This window comes from Mangifera indica, chromosome 17 (genome assembly GCF_011075055.1).
Source record: "Mangifera indica cultivar Alphonso chromosome 17, CATAS_Mindica_2.1, whole genome shotgun sequence".
NCBI lineage: Eukaryota > Viridiplantae > Streptophyta > Magnoliopsida > Sapindales > Anacardiaceae > Mangifera > Mangifera indica.
The window spans coordinates 10036245-10060619 of NC_058153.1; the positions used below are offsets into that span (position 1 = coordinate 10036245).

General features: G+C 33.0%; 2 protein-coding genes across 3 annotated transcripts; one reads left to right on the top strand and one right to left on the bottom strand.

Moving 5' to 3' along the window:
* The first annotated feature begins 4386 nt into the window (after nt 1-4386).
* LOC123200530 (cyclic nucleotide-gated ion channel 17-like) lies at nt 4387-11314 on the top strand. 2 transcript variants are annotated; one of them, XM_044615727.1, is made up of 8 exons: nt 4387-4568; nt 4695-4806; nt 5471-6035; nt 7267-7479; nt 7655-7956; nt 9315-9426; nt 9754-9990; nt 10199-11314. In XM_044615727.1, the coding sequence occupies exons 2-8, from the start codon at nt 4778-4780 to the stop codon at nt 10916-10918; spliced, it is 2178 nt and encodes a 725-aa protein (XP_044471662.1). In that variant the 5' UTR covers nt 4387-4568; nt 4695-4777; the 3' UTR covers nt 10919-11314. The 2 variants fall into 2 exon arrangements, with proteins under 2 accessions (XP_044471662.1, XP_044471663.1); XM_044615728.1 differs by lacking the exons at nt 4387-4568; nt 7267-7479 and having other exon boundaries at nt 4585-4806.
* A 6285-nt stretch (nt 11315-17599) lies between these two features.
* Nucleotides 17600-22925, bottom strand: LOC123201116 (preprotein translocase subunit SCY1, chloroplastic). The gene is made up of 8 exons (XM_044616578.1): nt 22662-22925; nt 21397-21548; nt 20905-21290; nt 19906-20205; nt 19732-19821; nt 19232-19355; nt 18739-18902; nt 17600-18078 (listed from the first exon to the last, which is right to left on the bottom strand). The coding sequence occupies exons 1-8, from the start codon at nt 22844-22846 to the stop codon at nt 17848-17850; spliced, it is 1632 nt and encodes a 543-aa protein (XP_044472513.1). The 5' UTR covers nt 22847-22925; the 3' UTR covers nt 17600-17847.
* Between the last annotated feature and the right edge of the window lie 1450 nt (nt 22926-24375).

The window sequence follows — 24375 nt, forward strand, 5'->3', positions numbered from 1 at the left end:
AGTATAAATCTGTAATATTCAGAATTTTTTCCTGAATGTGGAAGATAAAATATTCCCCACATTTTATTTTTGCTCCTGTAGTAGCAATATCAGAAAAGAAATTCTGAATTAATATTTTTCTCGTTATATATCGTTCCCTGAAGTGAACGCAACTACCAGAAGTAGTTATTATGAGTATGAAATGCCCAAAATTTTTATAATTAAATCCATCATATATATTTATTTTTGAGTCATGCATATTATTTTGTATTTTATTGTCATGTTCTCTTCCTTTCAATATTTTGTATACGTTATAACTAACGTAATTTTTAAATGAAAGGAAATGGACTCCAAAATTGAAGCGTTGACTTCAAAAGCTGATGTGGGAGACATATGTTTGGTGGATAGTGCAACAACGCACACAATTCTTAAGGAAAAGAAATTTTTCTTATCTTTAGCATTAATTGAAGCTAAAGTAACCACCATATCAAGATCAATTGATCTGATAGAAGGCTCCGGAAGAGCCACAATTATGTTAAATAATGGGATCAAATGAAGCATCAATGATGCATTATATTCAAGTAGATCCAGAAGAAATCTACTAAGTTTTAAAGATATAAGAAAAAATGGTTATCATCTTGAAACCATGAATGAAAATAGTGCAGAATTCATCTGTATAACTAGTAATGCCTCCGAAAGAAGGCTTATACTAGAAAAGTTGTCTGCTTTATCATCTGGATTGTATTATACAACCATAAAGGCAATTGAAACCTACGCAGCATCGAACCAGAAGTTCGTTGATCCAAAAGCATTTACGCTTTGGCATGATCGTTTAGGCCACCCAGGATCTACAATGATGCGTAGGATTATTGAAAATTCACATGGACATACATTACAGAATCATAAAATTTTATTATCTAGTGAACAATTCTGCACCGCCTGTACTCAAGGTAAATTAGTAATAAGACCATCTCCCTCCAAAATTGGAGGTGAATCCCCATCATTCCTACAAAGGATTCAAGGGGATATATGTGGACCCATTCATCCACCAAGTGGGCCATTTCGTTATTTTATGATCTTAATTAATGCATCTGCACGATGGTCTCATGTTTGTTTATTGCCTACTCGAAATGTTGCATTTGCTAAACTGTTAGCACAAATTATCAAATTAAGGGCACATTTCGTAGATTATTCGATCAAGTCAATACGGCTTAATAATGCTGGTGAATTTACATCCAAAACATTTGATGATTATTGCATGTCTATGGGGATTGAGGTTGAACATCCAATCCCGCATGTCCACACACAGAATGGATTAGCTGAGTCTCTTATCAAACGACTCCAGGTAATTGCATGAACTTTATTATTAAAAAGTCAATTACCTACTTCTATGTGAGGACATGTTATATTACATGCTGCAGCGTTAATTCGCTTGAGACCTTCTTCTTATCATCAATATTCTCCCCTACAATTGGTTCTTGGTTACCAACCTAATGTATCTCATTTGAGAATATTTGGTTGTGCTGTATATGTCCCTATTGCGTCTCCTCAACGCACAAAAATGGGACCCCAACGTCGTTTGGGAATATATGTTGGATATAATTCACCATCCATTATTAAGTACCTGGAACCATTAACAGGTGATCTTTTTACTACACGATTTGCAGATTGTCACTTTGATGAGACAACTTTTCCATCTTTAGGGGAAAAGAAAATGCCTCCTGAAGTTAGGCATGAACTTACTTGGTATGTACCTACCATGTCTCATTTAGAACCTCGCACATCCCAAAGTGAAACTGAAATGCAAAGGATAGTGCGATTACAAATTATTACCGACCAAATGTCTGATGCATTTGTTGATACAGCAAAAGTGACAAGATCACATGTTCCAGCTGCTAATACACCAGCAAGAATCAATGTGACTGTTGAACAGTCCATTCGAGCCGTGATTGATCCATCTACCTCACGCCAGAAGCATGGTAAACCTATTGGATCGAAGGACACTGTTCCTCGAAAAAGAAAGGCAAATAATCAAACAAATATTCCTCCAGAAGAGGTTATAGTCCCTGAAGAGACTCAAGCCCCAGAAGTGGCACAAGCCCCTGAAGTGGTACAAACCCCTGAAGTGGTACAAAATCCTGAAGAACAGGAAAATGAGAATATTGAAATATCTTTAAATTATGTTCATACACAAAAAATGTGGAATCGTGAAACAATTATAGTTGATGATATATTCTCATTTGCAGTAGCTACTGAAATTCTGAATGATGATGATTTTGAACCACGTACTGTGGTTGAGTGCAAACAAAGACATGATTGGCCTAAATGGGAAGAAGCAATTCAAACAGAATTAGCTTCCCTAGCAAAACGTCAAGTGTTTGGGCCTGTAGTTCCAACACCTCAAGACGTACAACCCGTTGGATATAAATGGGTATTTGTGAGAAAAAGAAATGAGAAAAATGAAATTGCTAGATATAAAGTCAGGCTTGTAGCCCAAGGCTTTTCCAAAGGCCCGGGATAGACTTTGATGAAACATATGCACCTGTAATGGAAATAATCACATTCAGATATTTAATCAGTTTAACAGTCTCTGAAAGACTGGATATGCGTCTAATGGACATAGTTACTGCTTATTTATATGGAAATTTGGACACTGAAATTTACATGAAACTCCCTGAAGGATACAAATTGCCTGAAGCAAAAAGTGTCAATTCAAGAGGCTTGTACTCAATTAAATTACAACGATCATTGTACGGATTAAAACAATCCGGACGTATGTGGTACAATCGCCTCAGTGAATATTTAAAAAAAGAGGGTTATGTGAATGACCCTATATGCCCATGTGTCTTTATCAGAAGGTCAGAATCGGAATTTGCTATTGTAGCAGTTTATGTTGATGACATGAATTTAATTGGAACTCCTGAAGAGCTCTCAAAAACTACTGAATATCTAAAAAAAGAATTTGAAATGAAGGATTTGGGGAAAACAAAATATTGTCTCGGCCTGCAGATCGAGCACAATTCAAATGGAATACTTATCCATCAAGCAGCATATATTGAAAAATTATTAAAACGCTTTAATATGGATAAAGCTTATCCTTTGAGCACCCCAATGGTTGTTCGGTCTCTTGATCCAAAAAACGACCCATTTCGTCCTAAAGAAGAAGATGAAAAGATACTTGGTCCTGAAGTACCATATCTTAATGCCATTGGAGCCTTATTATATTTGGCCTAATGCACGAGACCGGATATATCTTTTGTAGTTAATTTATTGGCCCGATTTAGCTCTGCACCAACCCGTCGCTATTGGAACGGAATCAAACATATACTCCGTTACCTATGTGGGACTAGAGATTTAGGATTATTCTATTCTGTCAAATTTCCTAAAAATCCTAGTTTGGTTGGATATGCAGATGCTGGTTATCTTTCTGACCCCCATAAGGCCCGTTCACAAACGGAATATGTTTTTACTTATAATGAGACAGCTATATCATGGCGCTCCACCAAGCAAACCTTGGTTGCAACTTCTTCAAATCATTCAGAAATTTTAGCTCTCCATGAAGCCAGCCGAGAATGTATATGGTTACGGTCTGTCATCCATCATATTCAAAATGCATGTAGTCTTCCTTCTACAATAGACACTTCTTCCATATTATATGAAGATAATGCAGCATGTATAGCCCAAATTAGAGATGGGTACATCAAAGGAGACAGAACCAAACATATCTCACCGAAGTTCTTTTACACTCATGAGCTCCAGCAGAGTAAAAAGATTGATGTCAAGCAAATCAGATCCTGTGAGAATCTTGCAGATTTGTTCACTAAGACACTACTGACATCAACATTTGAGAAGTTAGTGTATAACATCGGTATGCGGCGGCTCAACAAGCAACCAAGTTGATCCTATTATAAAGAAGGAGAGCGTTTATCAGGGGGAGCATTCATCAGGCAAATTTTGAAGGTTATTCAATATTGGACAAAAGGTGCACTGTACTCTTTTTTCCTTCACTAGGTTTTGTCCCACTGAGTTTTCCTAGTAAGGTTTTTAACGAGGCAGTTTAAGCACGTCCAACGCCAACTTACAGGACATTTAATAATTATGTTCCTTTGCTTTGGTTTTTATCCCACTGGGTTTTTCCTTAGCAAGGTTAATATAATTATCTGTAAGTGGTGAAAATCTAAGGGGGAGTGTTGCAAATGGTGGATTTTTCCACCCCCTCTTTTTGACTTTAGCCAAAAGAAATAGGAAGGCATTAAATGCCTCTTAAACTTAGCCTGGAAGGAATTATTTTTATTGGCTGGAGGGGAGGCAAATTGCCTATAAATACCCCCTCCTCTCTTCATGTAAACTACAATTTTCTCTTCTCTTCATCCGGAAATAATAATTGCTTTGCTCTCTTCCTCTCTTTTTATTCAATTCTTCTTTAATAATTTATCTTTGCTAAATTAATTTTATAACATTTTTAATATTTTAAAAATATAATATTCATACATGAATTTTTTAGAAAAAAGTTGAAGCTGTCTTTTTAGTCATAGACTTGGTCTGGACACTCCGTTGACTCGCAAGTTGCAGCGTATAATGTAATTAAGGTGGTAATTTTGGCTTCTATTTCAACACAAGACACCTAAAATATTTATAATTTAACTCAAAAAAACCTTTGATTCCTTCTCTTTACTAACCCAAAAACGAATTCTAACTAATCTCTAGATTTACAGAGAAATCATTGAACTGGTCCTGGAATTTTTGTTTTTCTTGGTGGGGTTTTCAAGAGATTCAGATTTATGCTTTCTTTTCCTTCATGGAGTTGAAAAAGGAAAAGCTTGTAAGGTAATATTCTTCTACTTCTTTTGTTTTTATTTTTTACGTATTTTTCATATTTGTGGTGGTGTTGTTTTTTTGGTTTTATCATGTTTTGTTCTGGGTCCTTTAAGAAAAAAAAAACATCGGTGGGTTGAGTTTTATGGGTTTGTTTTTGTTTCTGAGCTGTGTTTAGTGGTTGGGAAAATGAGGGAAATTTTTATTTGGCTTTGAAGAAGTAGTTTAAGTTTAAAATTTTGGTGTTTGGGGTCTAAAAGATTATAAATCATGATTTTAGAGAGAGTTCCGTTTTTTTTCTTATCGTTTTTGTTCATAAATGAAGAAAATTGAAAAGTTTCAGATTCGTTGCTGTTGAATAACCAGAAAGCTTGGAATTTTACTCAACGGGAGCTTAAAAGAATTTATTAGTCTTTGATTATATTTGAGCCCAAAATTAGTTAAAGCGTTCAATTCTTTAACTAAATATTAGGTGATCTTGATTATTTTGTTTTTGGGCTGTGGGGAGTCGCTGTTTTTTTTTTTATTACAAAGAATTCTGGAAACATATTTGGTTTTGTCTTTATAATGATGAAAAGTTATCTTTTTTGTCTGAGTTACGCTAAATTCAGGTTATCTTTGCCTTCTACTGAAAATTTGGGCATATCTGTCGATTTGTTGGTTCAATTTTGTCTAGGTTTTATTCTGATGGGAAACAGCATAAAGAATCTCCGTGGGGGAAAAATGACCTTCCATTGCACCTTGAGAGATCATCCTCTGCCTATAAGATTGCACTACCTTCAGTGCTAAATGGGTTGGATGGGGGAAGAAATCGACTTCCAGAAACAAGCAAAATTGGGAGGTCTATGCTGCTTGTGAACAAAAATGAACCATGGCACAAGAGAATACTTGACCCGGGTAGTGATATTGTGTTGCAATGGAACCGGGTTTTCATCTTTGCATGCTTGGTCGCACTTTTTGTTGACCCATTGTATTTTTACTTGCCTTCTGTGGGAGGCAATGCAAATACTTCATGTGTGAAGACAGACACTGAGTTGCGAATTGTTGTCACCTTGTTCCGGACTGTAGCAGATCTTTTCTATTTGCTGCACATGGTTATAAAATTTAGGACAGCCTATATTGCACCAAGCACTCGAGTATTTGGAAGAGGAGAACTAGTGATGGATCCAAAGAAGATTGCCCAGAGGTATCTTAGATCTGATTTCTTCATTGATCTCATTGCAACCCTGCCTCTCCCTCAGGTATTTTATTTTGACATATCAATCTTTAACTTTCTAGTTTTGTATAATGCAATGATTTTGTAGTGCCCTATTTAGATTTCTAAACAAAATAAAACTAATGGTGCATGTATTGGTAGATTGACTTACAGTATACATTCAATGTTGACATGGCTCTTGATCCTTTTGTTAGTCTCACTTATTAGGAGAGTATATTATTTGTGCCTTTGTCTAGCTGATTTCATGGTTTGAAATATGTTTTTCTGAATAATGTAGTTTCACCCCTTTCTACTTCATTTTTGTCCTCGCATCCTTTACTGATTTTTCAGGGTTCATATATTTAGCAAAATGATGTTTATATTTTCAAAATTATGTTAAAAAACAATTTTTTTCTTGCATCTTGGTGATAGAAATCTCTTAGGATCATCCCCATAAACATCAATAAAGTATGTTGCATGTGGTTGTGTTCAATGCTCATGTAGTCATTTTTTCACTGGGATTCTTTGGCCATTCTCTACTGAAGCTGAGTGCTGTCACAAGGAAATTATCTTCCCAAGAGTGCATGACAGACTATTATATGAATGTAATTCTGAGTTAAGTTCTTGAAAAGTAGAACATCTGTTGCAGATCCTGGATTTCAAAAATGAGAAACTCTCAGTGAACAATCTGAGAGAGTACTGACAAAAAAGCACTGCAGAAAGTTTTTGCTCATGCATTCCATTGTTTATACGGTGTTTATATTTTATACACATCATCTCTGTAATCCACATGCTTAGTTTGGATCTATAAGCTGATGTGATAAATATTGATTAACCACATGCTTTTAATTGGGATTTGATCAAAAGGAAAGGTTGTTGGAGGGTATTTAGTTTCAAACATTCTCAATTTTGTGCTTGCAAAGACCCAAGCTTCTCGTGATGTTCATTGAGATAGCTTTCAAAGGTTTCTATCATTTATGCTCTGGATGAGGCAGTACATCTCATTGAAGTAATTTTATTCGATTCTCTATGTTCCTTCTTACAGGGATTTCTGCTTTACAGTTGTTCTATGCTCCTGAGTTAATCCTCCATTAGTGCTATGGCTTAATTGCTTGTGTAATAAAATGCTAGATTTCATAATGTGAGGATGGCATCTGGTGTTGCTTTTATTTTCTTCCTACCTCTTAGCTTGACTTATGATATTATTTTTCTTGTTTCAATTTAATGTTTTCCCAGCTCAGAAAAGTTGAATCTCAGTTTGCTGATCTTTTGTGCAGCTCGTCATCTGGTTTATTATACCAGCTACAAGAACCCCCCGAACTGATCACACGAACAATGCCCTCGCATTGATTGTTCTAATTCAGTATATTCCTAGATTGTATTTGATTTTTCCATTGAGTTCTGAAATAATCAAAGCAACTGGAGTGGTCACGAAGACTGCTTGGGCAGGAGCTGCGTATAATCTGTTACTCTATATGTTGGCTAGCCATGTACATAACCTGATTACTTCCATGATCATTTATTATTCTGTTTTCCTATAAACTGTCTGTTACTCTTGTAGTTACACTTGCTTATTTCCATATTCTTTTTCTTAAAATAAAGAAAATTGATTTTTCTCAGTTTGCTAAAGAATGGCAACTCACGACCTCTTTTTTCTTTTTGCAGGTTCTGGGGGCATCATGGTATGTCCTCTCAGTTGATAGATATACATCATGCTGGAAAAAAGAGTGTGGGAAGGAAACGAGCCCTAAATGCATTCTTAACTATTTAGATTGTGATACTTTTAACCATCAGGATCGTGAGATATGGGCAAAAAGCACAAATGTGTTCAAAAGTTGTGATCCAAATAATCAAGAAATTGATTTCGATTATGGCATATTCAAAAATGCAGTTACAAAAAATGTTGTGTCATCAGTCTTTATTAAGAAGTATTTCTATTGTTTGTGGTGGGGCCTACAACAACTCAGGTGCATCTTTATTCTTTCTATGCATCAAATTCATCAATTTTTTTCAATTTTGACTGACATTCTTGACAAATTTGATGGCTTTGATACTTTTTTTTCAATTATTCTTCTCTTTTCTGCATATCTCGGAGTGTTTTTTGCATTTAATTGGCTTGAATAGTGAAGCTAATTCATGTGCATAGACTGGACTCTGACTCTAGCACTACATAGCCTGCACTAGATGCTGATTATAAACTTTCAAAATCTCATTGTGGAAATAACAAATATACAATCAAAGAATGTGTCAATGCGATCCCCATAAAAGTAGAAGAATTTACTTTGACCAAAAAATAAAAAATAAAAAATAAAATAGAAGCCCATTTCTTGATGTTCTCTATAATTGATCTTGAAAATATTTAACCTACATTACATGTATGTTCCTGGTGTGACAAATTTGGCATTGTTTGCTTTATAGTTTTGGAGAAAATATTTGGTCTGTGTATTAATGATATGTACTTTTCAAATGAAAAACAGTTTACGGACAATGCAGACGGAGCTATTATAGTAATCTATTTCTCATTCACATAATGTATTAAAGTTCCAGTTCTCTCCTTAGTGACTCTTTGTGACCTCCATAAAATTTGGCCTTTGACGATCATGGACAATGAATAAAATAAGAGATGATGCTTAGGGGTGCATTGCTAGGAATTGTGTATGTTCATATATCCATTTAATTAGTTCCTTATCTGATCAAGAACAGCATCATTAATGATTGAACCAATTGAAGTAGCCAAGGTGAATGGTGTTTGCATTTAGGCTCAAAAAAACCTTCCCGACTAGGCATAATTCCTTGACTGTAAATTCTTCCTGGAACTTGCATAACTAGGCCATGTTATATGAGCAGCAATATATGATTATGTGTGACTCCAAACACTTTCAATGGAAAATTGGTTGAAGATGTTTAGCGTAAATGATGTAAAGCCAAAGTTGTAATGATGACAGTACATCATGTTGTAGACATTTGCAATTCAGATAAATAAGGAATTTGAGGCTTACTTCAGATATTTAGACATGAGAAACTAAAGTTGGAAGTAGACATATGCATTCTTTATTTGTTGGATGATGTTATAATTTGCCTGAATTTGAATGGCAAAGCAACTGCTTGGGTGGCTGAGACTGTTTTGAAATCTAAAATGCTTGGCCAGCTTTGGTACATGATGATAATGAAATTGTATTGCAAAAGAGGACAATTGACTGAATGATTGCTGAGTGATACCTTTGTTTAATGTTATCCATACATGATCTTGAAAATAAGGGAGGCCAGGTAATTATGTGTTTTTGTTCACAAGTGTTGATTTTGTTTTTTCTTTCTTGTTATCCAGTTCATATGGACAGAATTTGTCAACAAGCACATATATTGGGGAGACATCATTTGCAATACTTATTGCAATCTTGGGTCTGGTTTTGTTCGCACACTTGATCGGGAATATGCAGGTATTAGGAAACACAGAAGCCTCGAATTTTCACATTCAAACTAACTTCTCTTGGTCATGATGATTAAAATCTTTATTTTGAATAGCTATATTACTATCTTGTCAAGTTACCTGTCAGTGATAGCTGACACCAAGATTTTTTGTTTCTTCATTCTCGTCTTTTATTTTTCTCCTTCTCTAAACCACTGAGAAGTGGTAAAATTTTAGAAAGAATGATTGTAAACTTTAGACTTCTGTTAAAATCTGAAATTTGATTGACCCTCCTAGTTTAAAACAGCTTGTTATCTTCTGTACAATTTAATAGTTTAAAATTGTTTTCATGATGTAGACATACCTGCAATCTCTAACTGTGAGATTAGAGGAATGGAGACTTAAGCGAAGAGATACTGAGGAGTGGATGAGCCATCGCCAACTCCCTGAAGATTTGAGACGTCGTGTTCGCCGTTTTGACCAGTACAAGTGGCTTGCAACTAGAGGAGTTGATGAAGAATCCATCCTTCGTGGCTTACCTGCTGATCTTCGGCGTGATATTCGGCGTCATCTGTGCTTAGATCTTGTTCGACGTGTATGTTTCCTCCAAAGTTTAGTCATTAGAGCTTAAAATTTTGTGCCCATTCATTGCTAGTTGTACTATTCCAAAAGAATCAATAAGGTAGTTTAGACAACTTTGACAAAGTGGCATGACATGAATTTGAAAGAAGCTTTAATCATATTCTATTTCATCTATCTTACTTCTGTTTCAACAATTAACCTCTTGCTTTTCAAATTTGCAGGTTCCATTCTTCTCGCAGATGGATGATCAGCTGCTTGATGCAATTTGTGAACGTCTAGTATCTTCCCTGAGCACTCAAGGAACTTACATTGTTCGAGAGGGTGACCCTGTAACCGAGATGCTGTTTATTATCAGAGGTACACTGGAAAGTTCCACAACTAATGGAGGCCGTACTGGTTTTTTTAACTCAATTACACTGAGACCAGGCGACTTTTGTGGGGAGGAGCTGCTTGCATGGGCTTTGCTCCCAAAATCCACCCTCAACTTGCCTTCTTCAACTCGAACTGTTAAAGCTCTGGTTGAAGTTGAAGCTTTTGCCTTGCAAGCCGAGGATCTCAAGTTCGTGGCTAACCAATTTAGACGCCTCCACAGTAAGAAGCTGCAGCATACATTTCGGTTTTACTCCCACCACTGGAGGTCATGGGCAGCTTGCTTTATACAGGCTGCTTGGCGCCGGTACAAGAAGAGGAAGCTGGTCACAACAACAGAGTCCTTTGCTTCAGATGAGAGAGAGACAGATGAGACTGGACACGAGGAAGAGGAGGATCATTATCCTCCTAGTTCAACTTCCTCTCAAGCGAAACTGAACCTTGGGGCTACCATACTGGCTAAAAGATTTGCTGCAAATACAAGGAGAGGAGCACAGAGACTTAAAGATGTTGAGATGCCAAAATTACAAAAGCCTGAAGAGCCCGACTTCTCAACCGAGCCTGATGATTAGTTCAGTTACTAGCATTAGGCTAGATTCGACATGACAGCTTCCTCTTCCTTGGTTAAGAGTTACACGAAGAACTCTTTTTAGATAGCTTCAAAAATTCCACGTTCTACTTTGCCCAACAATCTAAAATAGTCATTGTGGTTGTGCTCAAGTATATGCACAAGCCCTCTTCATTTGAAATTTGAGGGCTGTGAAGGACAGAGAGTGGGGCTTTTTCTGGGTCCTGTTGGCACCTGTATGTTTTTTGTAATTTTATATTTAACTTGCTTGCTTCATCATTGTTGATCAAGCTAATTACAGCAATGGCCTGAAGAAACTATTGGCCTTTAAAAAATCTACAAATGATGTATTAACTCGCTTCTTGTGACTCTTTTAATGCATCAATTTGGTTCTCTTGTACGTTATCTAACAAGTTAAAAGGTTGGTATGATAAACTTAATCACAGAAGAAACATTAATATCAAAAAAGAAGGCGGTAAAAAAATTGTCGGTGAGACACTTAAGTGCAATAGTATTAGAAATATGTTAATTTCGAGTCAAACTTGAGTTTAACGAACTAATTTTTTTCAGTCTAAACTTGGTTTGTTCAAATTGATCATTGAATAATACTCAAACTAGTTTAATTTGAATCTACCTTCAATATATACCCAATGTGAGTACTCTATTTTTTTTTTCGAAATGTGGATTAAAAACTAGTGATTAATTGTTTATTTATTTATTTTTCATTTGTTATGTTAACAAATTATAACTTTTATTTATACTTAAAAAATTTTTAAAAAAAAGACAATTTAAGACTTTTGCACTGAAAATTGATTATGAAGATGTAGATTCAATAATTTAACATTTTTGACATAAATTTCAGTCCATCCAAACACAAAAAATCCAATGGTTGAGAGGGTATTAAAAATAGCAATCTTTCCTACTTTAATTCAAAACCATTAAATTGCAATTAATAATGAATGTAGCTCAATTGTTAAAAACGCATAAATCCGATATCAAAGTTCTCTATTATCAATAGGTGAAAGAAATTTGACATTGGCTTAATTTAAATGCTGTAAAAATTTTGTCATCCTTTAGGAAAAAAATTAAAAAAAAATAAAAGGAGTTTAATCCCTGGTTAGTAAATACCCAAAAAAAATAAAAAAATTACATAAATATAATAAAATATATAATAAAAAATACATTTATAAAAATATAATCATAAAATTTGGATAAACGTGTGCGTATATATTATAATAATTATATTTGATTTATAACCTAAAGTTTACAAAATCGTAAGAATATATTTTTGTATATATGGGCTCGAAGTCTCAAATTTCATCAAAATATTTATTTGTTTTATATTAAATATATCACATTTGCAACCTCAAGTTTGCATAAATTGTAAAAAATATGGACTTAAAGTTTGAAGTATAACCAGAATAAAAATTTAAATACTATAATATTTTTAACACTAATTACAAAATCAAAAATTTTGTAAATATGAGATAATATCTGAACCTGAAATTTTAAAAATTAATCTCAATATTTCCTCTATAAAACTAACTATTTTGTAAATATGAGATAATATATAAACCTAAAGTTTGAAAGATTAATTCATATACATTTTCTATAAAACCATAAATTTTGTAAATGTGAGATAATATTTGAATTTAAAGTTCCTAAAATTGAATGAATATAATTAAATGGGTTTTTTACTCGATTCTCCACCTATAATTTACAACCCTTGAAAAAGTGATTAAATAAAATATCTCAGAATAACAAATCTAAAACCATTATTTTACTAACATCACATCCCCGAAAGATTACAAGCTGAATATATGGATATAATGATAGATCTACTAAATTTGTGGAGAAATTTGAAAGATAAATTTGAATATCATAATCAATAATACTCTTAATGGCTCTATTCTTTAGTATAACCTTGTAATGTTTAGAATTTTTCTTTGATTGAAATAATGTGGAAGAGAAAATATTCTTCACCTTTCATTTTTTATAATATGCTTATATGGTAACAATATCGGAAAAATAAATTTTGAATTAATATTATATTTTCTCTTAATAAAAAACCATTAAACTTGCCCCACAAGTACTGCATCGTTTTCTAAAGTGAACACAACTACTAAAAATAGTTATCAGAGTGTGAGTGAGGTCATAAATGAAACAATTTTCTATCAAAAAATGGTTATAATGGAAAATCTCAGTCATATCACTAAAAGTGGACTAAGACTGAATTGAAATAAAGAATAATACATAATAAACTATAAAACAATAGGTATGGTTATAAATGTCATTGGTCGTATACTTGTAATACAAACAAACATTGGGTGGATTTATATTAAACATCCATAAAAATTAAATTTATTGATGATTTAGATCTTATCGATTTAATGAATCTTGATGTTTCAAAACTTCTTTCAAAAATAAAAATACAGGCCACTTGATTAGTGACGTGAATGTCCAAGATTTTTATAATTAAAATTTATCATATATAATTATTTTGGAGTCATGAATATTATTTTGTGTTTTATTATCATGTTCTTCTTTTTTTTCACTATTTTATGTTCGTTATAACTAACGTAATTTTTAAATAAAAAGATATAAACTTCAAAATTGAAACATTGATTTCAAAAGTTGATAATGAAAACATGTGTTTGGTAGATAGTACAACAGCATACACAATTATTAAAAAAATAAATTTTTCTTAACTTTAGCACTAATTGATGTTAAAGTAAACACGATTGTAGGATCAATCAATTTGATTAAATAATCTAGAAGAGCCACAATTTTATTTAAAAGGGGGATCAAATTAAGTATTAATGTATTATTATATTTAAATAGATCTAAAAGAAATATATTTAGTTTTAAAGACATTAAAAATAATGGTAATCACATTGAAACCATAACTGAAAATGATGTAAAATTTATCTGTATAACTAGTAATACCCCTAGAAGAATATTTATACTAGAAAAATTATCTGTTTTATCACCTTGATTGTATTATATAATCATAAAAGGCAATTGAAATCTACGTAGTATCGAATCAAAAACTCTCTAATTCAAAAATATTTATTCTTTGGTATGACCGTTTAGGTCACTCATAATCTGCAGTGATGTATAGGATTATTGAAATTTCACATAAACATGCACTAAAAAATCACAAGATTTTATTGTCCAATGAAAATTTGCACTATCTATTCACAAGGTAAATTAGTAATCAGACTATCTCCCCCCAAAATTGGAGTTGAATCTCTATAATTCTTACAAAGAATTCAAAGGGACAAATATGGACCCATTCATTCACCAAGTGGGCATTTCATTATTTCATGATCTTAATTGATGTGTCGCACGATAGTCACATATTTGTTTATTGACAATTTAAAATGTTACATTTGCTAAACTGTTAACACAAATTATCAAATTAAATGCACATTTTTCATATTATTCGATCAAATCAAAACAACTAGATAATACTGGTAAATTTACAATTAAGACATTTGATGATTATTGCATATCTATGAGGATAGATGTTGAACATCTAATTTTGCATGTCCACACGTAGAATGGATTCGTTGAGTCTCTTATTAAACAACTTCAGACAATTGCACATACTTTATTACTATAAACTTAATTACCAACTTTTATGTAAGGACACGTTATATTATATGTTGTTATATTAATTCACTTGCAATCTTTTTTTTATTATTAATATTCCTTTTTACAATTGGTTATTGGTCATCAATTTAATATATCTCATTTGAGGATATTTGATTGCATTGTATATATCTTTTTAATGCACAAAAATATGATTTCAATGTCATTTGGGAATTTATATTGAATATAATTCACTATTGTTAGGTATTTAAAACCATTAACATGTAATTTTTTATGACACGATTTATAGATTGTCACTTTGATAAGACAACATTCTCACCTTTAGGGAAAAAGAAAATATCTTTTCAAGTTATGCATAAACTTACTTGGTACATATTTATCATATCTCATCTAAATCCTCGCACATCCTAAAGTGAAACTAAAATATAGAAGATAGTTCGTTTACAAATTATTGTCAATCAAATGTTTGATGCATTTGCAGATATGACAAAAGTGACAAGATTACATGTATTAGTTGTCAACGTACTAGTAAGAATTAATATGACTGTTGAACATTCTATTTCAGTTGTGACTGATCAATCTACTACACGTCAAAAGCATGATAGACCTATTGAATTAAAAGACACTGTCCCTCGAAAAAGAAAGACAAATAATCAAACAAATATAAATTATGATGGTCCTAAAATGAATAAAAAATTCACACTCTCTAATATTTCTCCAAAAGAGATTATGGTCCTTGAAGATACTCGAGCCCCTGAAGTAGCACAAATCCCTGAAGAATAAGAAAATGAGAATACTGAAATATATTTAAATTATGTTTATACACGAGAGATGTGGAACCATGAAATAGTTAACATTGATGATATATTTTTATTTGTAGTAGTTACTAAAATTATGAATGATGATAATTTTGAACCATGCTTTGCGGATGAGTGCAGACAAAGCCATGATTGCCTAAATAGGAAAAAGCAGTTCGAGCAGATTTAGTTTCTCTAGCAAAACATCAAGTGTTTGGGTCTATAATTCGAAGATCTAAGGACGTACAACTGTTGGATATAAATGAATATTTGTGAGAAAAAGAAATGAGAAAAATAAAATTGATAGGTATAAAACAAGAGTTATAATCCAAGGCTTTTCTCAAATGGCAGGTATAGACTTTGATGAAACATATGCACTTGTGATGGATATAATTATATTCAGATATTTGATTCGTTTAATAGTTTTTGAAGGACTAGATATGCATTTAATGGACGTAATTACTGCTTATTTTTATGAAAACTTGGATACTGAAATTTATATCAAACTTCTTGAAAGATTTAAATTGAGTGAAGTAAAAAGCGTCAATCCAAGAGGCATGTATTCAATTAAATTACAAAAATCATTGAACGGACTAAAACAATCCAGAAGAATATAGTACAATCATCTTAGTGAATATTTAAAAAAAACTATATGAATGACTATATATGTCCATGTATCTTTATTAAAAGGTCAGAATCGAGATTTACTATTATAACAATTTATGTTGATGATATGAATTTAATTAGGACTCTTGAAGAACTCTCAAAAACTACTAAATATCTAAAAAAATAAATTTGAGATGAAGGATTTGGAGAAAACAAAATATTGCTCAGCCTACAGATCGAGCATAATTCAAATGAAATACTTATCCATCAATTAGCATAAATTGAAAAATATTTAAAACACTTTAATATGGTAAAGCTTATCTTTTGAACACCCAATAGTTGTTCGGTCTGTTGATTTAAAAAATGACCCATTTCATCCAAAAAAAAGATAAAAAGATACTCAATCTTGAAGTGTTGTATCTTAATATCATTGGAATCGTATCATATTTGACCTAATGCACTAGACCAAATATATTATTCACAATAAATTTATTGGTCCGATTTAGCTCTGCACCAACCCATCGTCATTAAAACAGAATCAAATATATATTTTGTTACTTATGCGGAATTAGAGATTTAAGATTATTCTATTCTTTCAAATCCGCTAAAAATCCTAGTTTAATTAGATATGCAAATGTGAATTATTTTTCTAACCCTCATAAGGTATGCTCACAGAAAAAATATGTTTTTATTTATAGTGACACAACATTACCATGACAATTCACCAAACAAACTTTGGTAGTAACATTCGTAAATTATTTAAAGATTCTAGCTCTCAATTAAGCTAACAAATAATGCATATGGTACGATTTATCATCCATCATGTTTGGAATACATGCAATCTTCCTTTTACAATAGACATTCCTTCCACAAGAATTTTACAGATTTATTCACCAAGACATTACCGACATCAATATTTGAAAAGTTAGTACGTAATATCGGTATGCGACGATTCAACAGGCAATCAAATTAATTTTACTATAAAGAAGGGGAATATTCATCAAAAAGAAAAACTTTTTTAGTTTATCACAAATTTAACGAAATATATATTATACTTTTTTTTTTTCCTATTAGGTTTTCTCCCATTAGATTTTTCTAGCAAAGTTTTTAATAAGACAATTTTAACATGTTCAACTCTACTGTATATGACATTAAATAATTATGTTCTTTTGTTTCGATTTTTATTCTACTAAATTTTCTCTTAATAAAATTAATTATAAGTGTTAAAAATCCAAATAGGGATATCATATATAATGAATTTTTCCCGCACAAGCAAGACAATTTGAAAACTTTATAGGAATGCATCAATGTACCGAGGGCTGCATTTACTGCAAGCCTTCAGAGATTCAATTGAGCAAGGAATTCCTTGCCTTGAGCATTAGGGGTGCAGAAAATTTTGCTGTACTCTACTCCCTATTTCAACTCAATTTCAACATTTTGCTCTCAATCTTCAAGCTATAAATCATTTATATCATTATACTATCTTCAATTTTCTTTCATTTTTCTGTTCTGTTAATCAAATTTATAATAAAGATAGAATTATAAACCAACAGTTCACAAAGAACCAATGAAGAGAACAAAATTTTTACACTTGTTTGTAGAAAGTAAATAGACTTTCTTTGATTTAATGCTTTTCCTTTAGAACACTTATAAGTTTGAGACTCAAATTTAGCAGGGAAACTAGGATCTCTTGCTTCACATTCCAATTATCTTCTCAGTAATTCAAAAGAACAATATTGAGGCAGAACATGTATAAGTTACCGCCTAAATGTACAGCAAAAAATGGCTAACCGAATCAAAATACATCTAAAACTTTGTCTCACCATGGCTTCTATCAGGGAAAGCCATCATACAGACAAATATTACTGTTATAAAGTTTTTTGTTTGATACCTGGTCCTTTGTCTGATCCAGGTTTTATGAACCATACCTGTCGATGTCATAAAACTCTATGTTCTTATACTTTTGCGATATGATCTCTGCTTGAACTTTTCGAGCAGTGTCTGTTGCACAACCAACAAGAATGAGAACTGAAGTTCCTGCAAATCCTCTGAATGCAGTCAAGTGGGTGGTTTGTTCAATAACCGAAGGACCAGCTGCAAGGATCGCTAGAAATACAGAACCCAGCACAGATATCCTACTAAGAACCTACATGAAACAATCACATTATATCAATGAGTCCAAGGTCCTTTAAAAGCCAAAAAGAATTTTGAGTTTAAAGTCTATGGTTGCTCCTGAAAAGGATTTGAAGAAGACTGGTGACAGCTTTCTAAGACAACATAGGCAGTTAAAATAACTAGAAAGACCTCCAAATGAGCAAAATTATTTAGCATCTGGCATCAGCTTCAACAGAGCAAGATGATCATGAATATAAATGCAACTACTAAACTAAAGGACAGTCAGACTCATCTCAGTTTCTACACTGAAAGCTACTTTCATGGAAAACCCCAATACCACTTCAAGTATGAGGTCAGTACAGTTTTGCAACACTTTAATGAATGCATGAATTGTTTTTCTTTGATGTGCAATCATTATCTAGGGAAAAAAAAAAAAAAGCTATATTTCATGCTAGATCAGCTTAGCAAGTTACAAGGGTGATGAGCAGCACATATTTTCGAAGTTTAATTCACTACATGAAATTGTATTAGAATAATAGCCGACATTTCACATTACAAACAACAAAGAACCCAATCACCACAACAAAAATAGCTTTGTATTTAGACTTCTATCAACATGAAGTTGAGGGATTCAATGCAATAGAAATGAAAATCAACAATACATAAATTGCATTGGAAGAAAGAAAATTACCGTTTGAATAAATGCAGCTGTACTTTTACCCGGTCGGACTAACGGAATTGACGCACCTTGCCGCTTCAACTGTTCGCTGAGATCATCAGGGTCCAATTGTAGGAAAGTGTAGTAGTAGTTGAAGAAAGCTATCAACATGATGTTGGTGGGAAGGTATAAAGAACCTACACATATTTTAACTGTTTAGTTTTGGATTATACTATATCTTATATTTATAATAGGGGAAACTGCATCTGCCAAATACCATAAATGATGGTATGCTCATATATTTCAGTTTGATTTAAATTTTGGTCAACTCTGGATGGTATTGCCACTAATCCAACAAGTGAGTTTACATTAAAGGAGAAATGTGCAAACGATTTGAAAGAACAGCAGTGCCTATAGCCAAAAGCAAATGAATGTCCTTCGAGGTAGGAAACATTGCATTACTTTCTGCTGAACAGATATACACTTAGTCTTCAACAACTTTGACCAGCCAAAATACAAGTCTTACCCCCTGGATTCAAAGCCAATGCAGCCTTCTTCAGTGCAGCCATACCAGTGAATCGTGCAAGAGTTCCAGGAAGAGCCAATGATGATGTTGAAAATATAATGGGCATCACTCCAGAACTATTTACCTGATTAATTAATAGAATTTTAAACCCGAAGACAAATAACTACTTCAGGCTAATAAGAGACAGCATTCCAATAAAAATAAGACAACATGTGAATAGCAGCAAAAAATTGGAGAAATCATTCTTTCATCTTGATCAGATCATCCATAGAGAGTGAACCATATGGTGTCAGAAAAATGCTTCTTAATCAAGCTTTGAACTCTAATAAAACTCAGTTTTATGACAAGCTCAAGTATAAAAACTATTGTTCATAGGTGAAAATTACAATAAAACCAATTCCATTTATTTTACAGTAATTGCTCAGCAGTTTTAGTATTTAAGCAAAGCATTTCAAATTCAATAATAGCAGGAGCATAAAGCCAAAACCTGGAACACAAACCTTAAAGGGTAGGTATGCAGATCTTTGAAGCCCTCCACTTCTGCTACTGTATCTTGAGGCATAGTTGAGCGGAATTTTTCTCTCCGCTTCCTAAAACCCGTTGTTGAGATAATTGTTAACATTTCTTCGTTTCCACTGATCCAAGTAATATCAAAGATAACAGATAGCAGTTACCTGAACGTAGACAATACCAAGGACTAACAAGAAGAACGAAATAATGATGGCAACCAGCCCAACATAGTTACCATCCTGATATGCCTGTGCAACAGTCCGACCAAAAGATGCAGGCAAGTAGGAAATGATGTTTGTGAATATTAAAAGTGAGGTTCCATTTCCAAGTTTTAGATCAGAGATTTTCTCCCCAAGGTATGTTGTCAATACAGAGCCAAGAGTCAATAAAGTAACAGATGTGAGAACCCACTGTGTACTGAAGTCATTGACATATGGACGAAGGAAAAGTACTTGACCAATTGCCTGCCATGAAAACAACAAAAATGTTTAATAAATTCCATTTGCATAGGTCATTGTATGCTTTAAAAGATAGCACCAAGAAGTTTGCAGAATTAGATGGGAAACAGTGACCCAGTGAGGTAATTTCAAGAAGTTCCTGGATATGCCAGCCACTATCTGACATACTCCCATTTTCTCACCATTATCTTAGGACTTTAGTGATGCATCAAAATTAGGAGGATGTTAGATCGAATATGCCAATAAATGACCACTCAAACAGTAAAATCCAGATTGCCAGAAACCATATTTCATGCACATGCATTATCTATGTCATTGTGAAAAATAAAAATCAAAATATTTTTCAGAATAGAAGTTGGTCTTTTGTGAATTGAAACAGCTCTACTTGGTTTTAGAGAAGCTATGCATCAAAATTGGAGGTTCTAAGATCAAATATCCTATTATATGAATATGAAACAGCAAAATGCAGCTTGCAAGAAGTTTCTTTCGTGTACACAGCTGTAGTTTCCCATAAAAGTAAAAGCACTTTTCGGCATCAAAGTTTATCTTTTAAGAGTCAAAGCAAGTCTATCCATTGATTTAGTGATAATCACTGACCAAACAGGGAATAATATTTCTTTCTTTCATGCACCATAACAATTCATGATCTGATTCAGTCAAGCAGCATCAATTTTGCATCTTGTCAAAGGATATCAAGTTGCTTACCTGTACTACCGCAAACCCAACTGAAGCATATTGAGTATACTGTTTTACTTTCTTTCTTCCTGCTTCACCTTCTCTTTTCTGAAGATCTTGCAACTTGGGATATATTTGGGCAAGAAGCTGAAACACAATTTGTGCATTGATATAGGGAACTATACCAAGAGAGCATATTCCCAGTCTACCAATGCCTCCCCCAGAAAATGTATCCAATGTGCCCAATAGACTGTTCTGATCCAAATTGCCCACAAAAGCCTCTCGATTAACTCCACCAAGAGGAATATATATTCCGAGTCTGGATAGTGCCAAAAGTCCCAAGAGCTTAAGAAATTTTCCAGGCAACGGGCCTTTGAAGAAGTCCCCAAAATCAATGGAACTGTCCTCAATTGCAGCTGCCAAAGATGAAGATCGCTCATCAAAAAGATAGAATTCTTATCATCAATTGCCACGAGAATATTTACCATTTAAAGAAGACATTTAAAAGCCAAGAAAACAAACCTGCCAATCCTCGAGCTGAAGAAGATTTTTCCTTCTTTGTAGTGCTCTCAAATGATGGTGATAACAAGCTTACAAAACTTTCCCAAGCGCTATTTAAACTAGAACATACATCTGGATTGACACCCAAGGGATCAAAAACTGAGCTTTCACAGCTGAGAAAAAATTCCAATCAGCAAGTGGGATAAATATTACCACAACTGCTACTTAACCAGATTTCCAGCAATTGTTGAAAGTGACAAAGAAGAATTTAATATATACTGCAGTTGACAACATGGATATATGACTGCAGGTCTCTACACAATTACAACTTGTTAAGTGAACAAACGTAAGTTCCTTTGAGAACATTTTGGTTGATTATGCAAACCCCTAGCACAACTTTTAGCACCATAGCTTCTACAAAACTCCAAAAACAGGATCATATATGCCACTTAGTAATAAGTGAGGAACAAGAGCCAGTATGATGGAAAATTGGTAAAATCCAAGATCAGGATAAGGCCTGAATAATGAAAGAAGAAGAAAACCAACACAAATACGCTTGGCACATGTTGTATTTTTTTACCATACTGCCAAGAAGAACAAAATTGGCTGAGCGAGAGACTATTATAATGAAATTACTACATTACTAAAATAAATGTCGTTTCATTGACATTGTATTTTCTATAACTCAACAAAGCTACCATGACTTTGTATCCTAGTAACATGCTATGACCACTATACAAACAAAACTTATACAAAACCATCCTCAACATATCTTAACCAATTTTGCCACCTAAAAACTTCAGCCCAATCGTAATTTAAAACCAATCCAATTCAGATGCACTAATCCTCTCCGGCCTTCTCTTCTATGTATCCAGTTCCACTTTTCCAGCCTTAAACTTAAATACATAATGCAGACAATCAAGCACAAAAACACATAATTTCTCTATAGATGTAACCACAGGCTCCCGTTTCAAACAACAAAAAATATATATATAAACACATACAATCAAGAAAAAGAATACACAGGTGTGTACCTCTAAAATAATGTCATATCAGTGTTAGGTGATTGCACACAAAATGGAGAACATAAACACTTGATATCCTCTATAATTGCAAATAAAAAAAATCAAATTTTAAACAGCACTGTTGTACCCAACAAGAAAGCCAAAAAGCAAAAAAACCGTAAGACCCTCATTGCATAGCAAAAACAAAAAAGAAAGGAAGTATGAATGCGAATAATATAACGAAAAGTGAAGTGGGAATCTGATAATTATCGAAGTAGAGACCTTTGAGATAGAGAGTAAGAAGAGGGAGTGGCGATGGAGTTGTTGGGTTGTCTTTGAACGGAAGCTCTGCATATGGGATTTCTGAGTGTTGAAGATAGTTTTTTGGAGGAAGAAACGCTCGAGCTAAGAGGCCAAGCACATGAAGAACAAGAAGCTGCAGCAGCTTCACTGAACGTAATCAGCATCTCTCTTCTTCTTCTTCTTGGTCTTATCTACTTCTCGGCTTCCGTACTTCAACTGCCTCAGAAGTGGGCTTAAATTTTGTTTCAGAAAAGATAATAAAAATAAGATTTATAAATATTTTTGAAGCAAATAAACAAAAAATAACCTCTTTTAGGATTGGTTATTATTAAAAAATTTTGTAAAATTGGTCATAAAATTTTGTAGCTTGACCTTAATCTTTCTTCCATCTAAATTTTTTGAATAGATATTTTGATGGTGTGAATACTTTTTTTTTACTTGTAATTGCGTTAATATGGGTAATAAACAAATTATAAAAGTAGGGTTTTATCTGTGTATAAAAGTTGGATTTGAAAGGAGCTCTTTAATCTCAAACTGTATTTTAGATCAAACAATTCAATTTCAAATCAAGGATTAGACTCATTTTTCAAAATTGAGTGAAGTTCGAATTGATAATTTAAATATTTAAATTCAAACTTATTTAAATTAATTTTAAAATTAAATTATTTTTGAATTAAGTTCGAATAATTTATTAATCTTAAAACGACTTTTTTGAATTTAAATTGATCTTGAGTTATGACTTATTCGAATTGAATGTATTTCAAATTTATCTTTAATAAAAGAAATTGATAATTTTCTAAATTGAATTATTTTAATTCAGCTTTTTAATTTGGATTTGTAAGCATATGCCTTAAAAAATTGCAAAGGGATATACACCGAGGGCCAGGCAAGCTAGAAATCAAGGGCCTAGAAAAGCCCATTTAAGGCCCAAACACATATAAATCTTATTTGGATTAGAGGTGAGCTAACCCAAGTTTGATTGGCTGGCGTGGTTCGATAATGAGCATCCATGGCACGGCCTCAAGTCTAAGTATAAGAAAAAATCTAGCTCGAAGTCTAAGGATAAGAAAAAATCTAGCTTGACTCGAGCTAGATTGGAAAAAATTAACTAATAATAAATTACTTTTTTTTTTATTTCACATTAGAACGAGAAACTTTAACAGCTCACTTTACTTATTATTAATGACTTCAACTCAATTCCAAAAGTCCCATTTTCTAAAAAGAAACTTTAATAATTCATTTTACCTATTATAAAATAAGGTTAATATTTTCTTTTCCCAATATAATTAAACTTCGCTCCAATGTTTTTGATTACTGAAGAGTAAAAATTAAAAAATTTTAGTTGAGCTTAACTTAAGCTTGAGTTCATATTTTTGAAACTCGTACAACATGAGCTTACGCTTGAATTCGACTCCTTTTTGCACTCAAACCCACCTTTAAGATAACTACATCATTTAATGGGCCAAGATTCAAACACGATTAATCAGGTCTGGTTACATGCTGTGGGCTAGAATTAAATGTTTAATATTGATCAAGGCCCGTATAAGAAGGTGGTACAATATTAAGGACCTTGAGAAGCCCACTATGGCCCAACCCCAACTAAAACCGTGTTTAAGGAACCAGGATCCAAGTAAGATAAATGGGGTCTGGGATTTAGGCTGAAAATAAAAATTTAATGTGTTATGGTGAACTT

Excerpts from the sequence above, each read along its gene's own strand:
- LOC123200530 (XM_044615727.1), top strand. The coding sequence starts at position 4,778 with ATGGAGTTGAAAAAGGAAAAGCTTGTAAG. Across the intron at positions 4,807-5,470 it reads AAAAAGGAAAAGCTTGTAAG|GTTTTATTCTGATGGGAAAC; the intron begins GTAATATTCTTC and ends AATTTTGTCTAG. Across the intron at positions 9,427-9,753 it reads ACTTGATCGGGAATATGCAG|ACATACCTGCAATCTCTAAC; the intron begins GTATTAGGAAAC and ends TTCATGATGTAG.
- LOC123201116 (XM_044616578.1), bottom strand. The coding sequence starts at position 22,846 with ATGCTGATTACGTTCAGTGAAGCTGCTGCAGCTTCTTGTTCTTCATGT. Across the intron at positions 21,291-21,396 it reads TTCAGCTCGAGGATTGGCAG|CTGCAATTGAGGACAGTTCC; the intron begins GTTTGTTTTCTT and ends CATCTTTGGCAG. Across the intron at positions 18,079-18,738 it reads CAGCTGCATTTATTCAAACG|GTTCTTAGTAGGATATCTGT; the intron begins GTAATTTTCTTT and ends TGTTTCATGTAG.